Below are 8,211 nucleotides of genomic sequence, written 5' to 3' on the forward strand. Positions count from 1 at the left end.
TGTCACAAATGTATCCGTACTAAATACCTATATGTCCCTATGCCATAAATGTCATGTATGTTGTGTATGTCATAAATGTCTATATGAATTGAAAATGGGGGACCCTGATGGAAACAAGACAAACGTCTTTTTCAGGTCTGCATCCCCTTAACAATTGTGTGTATTGAGCCGTACTGTATTGTACCCATTCTGCAATCTGTTAAATAAAGTTTTCAATCAATCAATCAACCAATCAAAGACCATTTAAAAAAAAATCTGTGAATGTTTATTCTACGTCCTTATGGAATGAGTGACATACAAAAAAAAAAAAAAACGTATATATATATAATTATAATGTATATATATATTTTTTAATGGATGGAAGAGCCACACATTGACGGGCAAAGAGCCACATGCGGCTCGCGAGCCGCGGGTTGGCCACCCCTGGAATAGAAGCTAATGCGTAGCGGCTAGCCTAGGCACTGGCCAACTAACGCCTCTCCCGGAGTTTTAGCTAGGCTATCCACTCCTATTCATTGTGCTAAGCTAGGCTAAGGTGCAGCCGGATAGCTTTCTACTAAACGTGCAGAGAGGAAATTGGTATCTATCCTATTGTCTGACTCTGGAGAAGACAGTAAGTGTGCTTCAAATAATGTTGCCGTGTTTTTGTTTTTTGAAAGGTAACCCATGTTATTTATATTCACCAAAGCTAGCTTTTTGTACGTCTCCTTGGAGAAGCAGTGGACCTGTCTTGAGCATGTGTCTACCTCTACCTCGCAGGAAGCTGTGGCACAAGGTTTGCTCAGGGACTACAGGCTCATGGGTCAGCCAGAGTGTTACTTCTCCTCGCTAGCGGAGGAGCTCGAGGGCAAGAGGAACCGCATGGCTACCATCCTGCAGGAGGCCGGCATGTCTCCCATCATTCCAGAGGGAGGCTACTTCATGGTCGTGGACGTGACGTCTCTCAGTGAGTACAATGAGCACAATTTAAGACCGGCAGCTCCGCATAGGCTGCAATGTCTCCCAAGTCTTTCTGCACAGGCAGCAAGCTAGCTCTGATATACTTTTTTAGCTAGCCGTGTCCTGTTGTTACAGTATATACTAAAGGTGCTGTAAGTGATATCAGCATTGTGGCTAACTTCCTGTCAAACTAGGGTGTTGCAGATCAAATATGAATTAGGATCCAGCAATTGCATATTCGAATTGAAAATGTTGGCATAAACATATTTCTGTGAACCATTAATGTGGAAAAAGAGAACGTTTACGAGCGCGAGCCACCCTATAGCGTGCTGCTGTTGGTGTGCCTGGCTCATGAAATTCTGATCAAACTGTCAAACAAGGCATTGCAGGTCAAATATGAATTATTAATATGAACCGTTGAGGTGGTAAAAGAGAAGGTTTATGAGCAAGCAGTCATGTTTTTCCTGCTACCCACGCACTGCTTTGTGGAGTTCTCTCCTCCTAATTGGATAAAGTGCGAACGGGATACCAGAAAATATATTTTCTGTTTACTGCAGAGCAGAGGGACTTGTTACTGACCAAACACACTATATCAGTGATGGCTGTCGGAATGTAGAGCTACTTAACAATTGTTTTAACAAGAAAATGGCACAATTACTTAAACATTTTCTTCACAAACATAGCCACAACACTGGTAAACAAACTACCCTCCCACTCAGGGCATTATGGGGTAGAACACATAGTAGCTTACTACAAAAACCTAGGGGTCCGCAAAGACGACTTCAAACTGGAAATGGTAACAACAGATGAGGTACTCAAAAAACTGAGCGCCCTCCAACCTAACAAGGCCACTGGCCATGACAACATCCCCTCCAAATTCCTCAGAGACTCAGCAGCCGCCATCACCCCAGTCATCACACACATAATAAACCTCTCCATAAAACAGGGACACGTCCCCAAGGACTTCAAAATTGCGAGAGTGACCCCTCTGCACAAAAAGGGCAGTAAATTAGACCCAGGCAACTACCGCCCTGTTTCTATTCTTACCTCCATCTCGAAAGTCATGGAAAAAATTGTCTACGAACAGGTTGAAAATTACCTAGCGGAAAAAGATCTAATCTACGAATTCCAATCTGGCTTCAGAACATCCCACTCCACTGACGCATGCCTTCTCTATTTGAACGACCACATCAAACAAGAGGTGGACACGGGCAAATACTGCGGCATGGTCATGCTGGACCTACAAAAAGCCTTCGACACTGTCAATCACTCCATTCTGATTGACAAGCTAAAAGCAATTGGTTTTGATAGTCTATCAGTGAGCTGGATGCAATCCTACCTGGAGGGGAGAGAACAGATGGTGGAGGTTAACGGCACCCTATCCCCCCCCTCACAGTGAGCTGTGGTGTTCCAGAAGGAAGCATACTAGGACCGCTACTGTTCCTAATTTATGCAAATGACATGTCGTCAGCTTGTGACTGCAACTTGTTCCTGTTTGCGGACGACTCAGCCCTGCTGGTCTCTGACAAGAACAAGTTACAGGTTGAAAAAACCCTCAGCTCGGAACTAGGCAAAATCTGCATATGGCTCGCTGATAACAAACTATCATTACACATGGGCAAAACGGAGTCAAATCTCTTCGGTTCAAATAACAAACTCAGCAAGACCGACGGCTTCTCAGTTACAGTGGGTGACAATATTGTCACAAGGAAAGATGAAATTACCTACCTGGGTTCCATCCTAGAGGCTAATCTTTCCTGTGACAAAATGGCATCCAATGTAATAAAAAAAAGTCAACCAACGAACTCGATTCTTGTACCAAAATTACAAACATCTCAAAACAAACTGGTCAGACTACTGCTTGACCATACTCCTAGAACCCACCTCACCCCTGCCCACTTTGACAACCTAGGATGTCTTAGAGTAGACGACAGAGTACAGCAACTTGCAATGGGCCTGGTCTACAAGATACACTCTACACGTCCAAAGTACCCATGTACATGTCAAAATACTTCCCAAAGGTCAGTGTAAGGGCAACCGAACAACAAAAAGATGCCAGTGAGGAAATAGGTAAGAAGCTCTTTCCAACGCGTGGTGCTTGTTGATGGTAAACCAGGTCCTCTCGTTGAGTGCATTTAACGAGTTTTATTTTCTCTTGCAAGGTGGAAAAGCAAAGCATAACATAAACTCTGTGTTTAACTGTAACCTAAACAAATAACTAGTGCTGCAAAATAAACCTGAAAAATAACTCAAAACAACTGGGAACAAACAAAACACGCACGGTTGAAAAACTGTGTGGCTTCCCTGTGACTTTCCCCAATTCCCTCCCGCTGCGCACCTGTGACACACATACAAATAGGCTGTGCCCGAGATCATCTGAGCCCCACCTATGCCCACTGACAGATAATTTGTCAATAATCTCAAGACACCTTCACAATAACACAGCACCTTCATACAATAAAGTGACCACAGTAAAATCATCAAATTGGCTACAACGGTCAGTGAATACCACGATCACAACACCAGAGGGAGCTCCACAAATCATGTTAAACCCAGATTCGGCTCAAACAAGGGACTAAACACGTTTCGCAATTATGCCACGTCAATGTGGAACGCCCTACCCAAAGCTGTAAAGGAATGTGAATCACTACCCACTTTTAAAACCACTCTCAAAGAACACCTACAGGGGACTGCAATTAGAAACTGGCCCCTGTAAATGTCCTAACCCAACCCCCTCCAATGTACAGTAAATTACCAAGTATGGTTTTGTCAATATTCCAATGTACAGTTTTGCTTGTACAGTGTTCCCCACCAACCCCTCCTACTACCCCCACCCCACCCCTCCTACCCAAAGTTTTCAATAAATCAATCAAACACAACAAATTACCTCTTTAACTTCTGCTGGCTTGTTTAATTTAAAATTAAATTGTTGTTACAGTACTTTAATATAAATTGACTTTTAGAAAAGAGGTAGAAAGCCAGTTTCTCAAAGAACTCCTGCATTGCAGCGTGAAACTAGTCTGTTGGGTGCTACTGTAGCTCTATACTCCGTTCTCTGTTGTCTGCTGGCTCTATACTCCATTCTCTGTTGGCTGCTAGCTCTATACTCTGTTCTCTGTTGGCTGCTAGCTCTATATTCTGTTCTCTGTTGGCTGCTAGCTCTATACTGTGTTGGCTGCTAGCTCTATACTGTGTTGGCTGCTAGCTCTATACTGTGTTGGCTGCTAGCTCTATACTCTGTTTTCTGTTGGCTGCTAGCTTTATATTCTGTTATCTGTTGGCTGCTAGCTCTATATTCTGTTCTCTGTTGGCTGCTAGCTCTATACTGTGTTGGCTGCTAGCTCTATACTGTGTTGGCTGCTAGCTCTATACTGTGTTGGCTGCTAGCTCTATACTCTGTTTTCTGTTGGCTGCTAGCTCTATACTCTGTTTTCTGTTGGCTGCTAGCTCTATACTCTGTTTTCTGTTGGCTGCTAGCTCTATACTCTGTTTTCTGTTGGCTGCTAGCTCTATACTCTGTTCTCTGTTGGCTGCTACAGTAGCTCTATACTCTGTTTTCTGTTGGCTGCTAGCTCTATACTCTGTTCTCTGTTGGCTGCTAGCTCTATACTCTGTTTTCTGTTGGCTGCTAGCTCTATATTCTGTTCTCTGTTGGCTGCTAGCTCTATACTCTGTTCTCTGTTGGCTGCTAGCTATATATTCTGTTTTCTGTTGGCTGCTAGCTCTATATTCTGTTCTCTGTTGGCTGCTAGTTCTATATTCTGTTCTCTGTTGGCTGCTAGCTCTATACTGTGTTGGCTGCTAGCTCTATACTGTGTTGGCTGCTAGCTCTATATTCTGTTTTCTGTTGTCTGCTAGCTCTATACTCTGTTTTCTGTTGGCTGCTAGCTCTATATTCTGTTCTCTGTTGGCTGCTAGCTCTATACTGTGTTGTCTGCTAGCTCTATATTCTGTTGTCTGCTAGCTCTATACTATGTTATTTGCAGTGGTGCGTTATTGAAATCATCTGTGGTTGCACGCACCACGTGCACGCGCGCTCCTGGCGCGTGCGCGCGCGCGCTCCCGCGAATGCGCATTTAATGTCCCCTCGCTTGAGCACAGACTAAAGACAGTGCCTAATTGCCTCTACGAATGGAATGTAACACATGTCTTCACAACAAGTTAGGTGTGAATGTATCTGAGAACGCATTTAACACACCTGACGACTGGCGCTATTGATATGCAAATAGCGAGTACTTATCTGGGGTTGCACCGTGCAACCCCGTCCCATGAAGAACGCATGCCTGGTTATTTGCTAGCTCTATACTCTATTCTCTGTTGGCTGCTAGCTCTATACTATGTTCTCTGTTGTCTGCTAGCTCTATACTGTGTTATTTGCTAGCTCACTCTATTCTCTGTTGGCTGCTAGCTCTATACTCTGTTCTCTATTTTCTGCTAGCTCTATACTCTGTTCTCTATTTTCTGCTAGCTCTATACTCTGTTCTCTATTGTCTGCTAGCTCTATACTCTGTTCTATGTTAGCTGCTAGCTCTATACTCTGTTCTGTCAGCTGCTAGCTCTATCCAACAACCATGTTGTTTTATATCACTGACATAGGTAGGTCATGAAGACTTTAATTTAATAAATTCTGTTTTTATTGTAGATCAGGACTTGTCACATATGGGAGATGATGAGGCTTATGACTACAAGTTTGTGAAGTGGATGATTAAAGAAAAGGTAAGGAGAGGGAAGGCTTTGTTGTTGTTGTTGTTAAAGTTGTCTCCATAATATTAATGTATTGTAGCCTATAATCAGTTGATATGATCAGTTGATATAATCATCCTACTGTATGTAATTATCCTACTGTTTGTATTTGGTGTAGAAACTGGCAGCCATTCCGGTAACGGCATTCTGTGGAGAAGAATCCACAAAGCAGTTTGAGAAATACATCCGCCTGTGCTTCATCAAGGTACAGTAAACGCAAAACTACCCTAAAGGCAAAACACTATGTATACCAAAAGCGTGCACCTTAAGTGAAACATTGGTTTGTCACGGTTAGCGCGAGGTGTTACGGTTATGTCCTTGAGGAACACAGTTAGGCTCTTGTTTACTCACCTGTGTTTGTTTTCTCTCCTGTCTCCCAACAGCAAGACAGCACTCTTGATGCTGCAGAGGCCATCCTGAAAAATTGGAATAAAGTGTGATGTAATGTATTGTCTCGAGGGCTCTGCACAATGTAGGCCACCGGTGTCCCTGTGGAACGTTGGAGGAATGGGATTAGACCCTGACTAACATGATGCACACAATTGTGAAATGGGGGGAAAAGACACTATTTATTAGCATCTGTGTGTGTGTTAACCTAACGTGGGTTAGACCGTTTTAGCTTGTATTTCTTTGTGTGTGTTTTGGAGGGTAGGGTAGATATTTGAAATGAAAAGCCTAGTTATGACAGTTTAAACACAAACAACTGACTGTGACCTATCTGAAGCCCCGCCCCCTATTTTCTTGATCCTCCAATCACAACTTTGTTTTTTTCCGATGGAGGCAACCGTTGCGATTGGAGGAACAAGAAAAGAGGGCGGGGCTTGAGAGAGGTCAATTGGCAAGCTAACTCTCACCTCTGATGTACGAGTGAAGCCAGGTATTTAGCGGTCCTACAGGGCAAACTAGGTCTGTAAAGCCTCTGAAGTGTTAGCGAGTCGATGAAGACACTTTTAGTTGTAGACTGGACTGAAGTTTACTCTGTTGACATCGCCGCTCACATACATACTGGTGCACCCATATATATAGTCCGGGCCGCACACCGGGCATTAGGGCTGGACGGTATGGTCTAAAATGTATATCACGGTATAATTTGAAGCATAGACGGTAACGGTATATATCACGGTATATTAATTTATCTTAAAATGTCTATATAAATGCTTCTGAAGGGGTAAAACACTGGTATGGCAGCTATTACCGTACTCTTGTATTACTAGGACATATTTCACATAGTACAGAGGTATTTTAAGAACATTTATTCTGCAAAACCTTTTCTCAAGTTACTTCCGTCTCTGAAAACCTATTTTTTCAAGCTGCACTAAGTGAAAAGAAAAACTCAGTACAATTAAACACTGCAACGACCACTGCAAACGTTGAGTGAATCGTCAAGTAACGTTCACGTCATTGCTACTGCTGTGACTATCTGCTCTAGTCTACCGGTCACAAGGTATAGTCAAAATCCATACCGTAGCGCAAATTCATACCGTTTATACCGTCCACCCCTACCGGGCATTATATACTACTGCATATCACTACAGCATTATATAATACTGCATATCACTACATCCCCCCTGTTTAGCTATATTGCCCCATATAGACTTTCACAGAATGCATAACCTTCCTTTGCAGAACATAATATATGTAGAACAACACTCTATGTCAATAGTCCACTGAAATCACATCACCAAGTAGTGCAAATATAGTCAATAGTCAACTGAAATCATATCACCAAATAGTGTAGCAATCCACTACTGTTACCGCTGTCACCATGAAGTGTTATCGAGTCAATGAAGACACTTAGTTGTAGACTGGACTGAAGTTTACTCTGTTGACATCGCCGCTCACATACATACTGCTGCACCCGTATATGGGCATTATATACTACTGCATATCACTACAGCATATCACTACTGCATATCACTACAGTGCATATCACTACTGCATATCACTACAGCATATCACTACTGCATATCACTACAGTGCATATCACTACTGCATATCACTACTGCATATCACTACAGTGCATATCACTACAGTGCATATCACTACAGCATATCACTACAGTGCATATCACTACTGCATATCACTACAGTGCATATCACTACAGCATATCACTACAGTGCATATCACTACAGTGCATATCACTACAGCATATCACTACTGCATGTCACTACAGCATATCACTACAGCATATCACTACTGCATATCACTACAGTGCATATCACTACTGCATATCACTACATTGCATATCACTACAGTGCATATCACTACAGTGCATATCACTACAGCATATCACTACTGCATATCACTACAGTGCATATCACTACTGCATATCACTACAGTGCATATCACTACAGTGCATATCACTACAGTGCATATCACTACTGCATATCACTACAGCATATCACTACATTGCATATCACTACAGTGCATATCACTACAGTGCATATCACTACAGTGCATATCACTACAGCATATCACTACAGTGCATATCACTACAGCATATCAATACAGTGCATATCACTACTGCAT

The 8,211-nt window shown here is 42.6% G+C and overlaps 1 protein-coding gene across 5 annotated transcripts in view; it reads left to right on the top strand.

Moving 5' to 3' along the window:
• LOC311248615 (kynurenine--oxoglutarate transaminase 3-like) overlaps positions 1 to 7,654 on the top strand; it is a 39,474-nt gene extending 31,820 nt beyond the window's left edge. For all 5 annotated transcript variants that reach the window (XM_084338022.1, XM_084338023.1, XM_084338026.1 and 2 more), the window contains 4 exons: positions 760 to 946; positions 5,582 to 5,655; positions 5,801 to 5,887; positions 6,066 to 7,654. In XM_084338022.1, coding sequence (XP_084194148.1) covers positions 760 to 946; positions 5,582 to 5,655; positions 5,801 to 5,887; positions 6,066 to 6,122 — 405 coding nt within the window. In that variant the 3' untranslated portion in view covers positions 6,123 to 7,654. The remainder of the gene's footprint in view (positions 1 to 759; positions 947 to 5,581; positions 5,656 to 5,800; positions 5,888 to 6,065) is intronic.
• Positions 7,655 to 8,211: the final 557 nt, after the last annotated feature.

The sequence above is a fragment of the Notolepis coatsorum genome (genome assembly GCF_963971535.1).
Source record: "Notolepis coatsorum genome assembly, chromosome: 2".
Classification (NCBI taxonomy): domain Eukaryota; kingdom Metazoa; phylum Chordata; class Actinopteri; order Aulopiformes; family Paralepididae; genus Notolepis; species Notolepis coatsorum.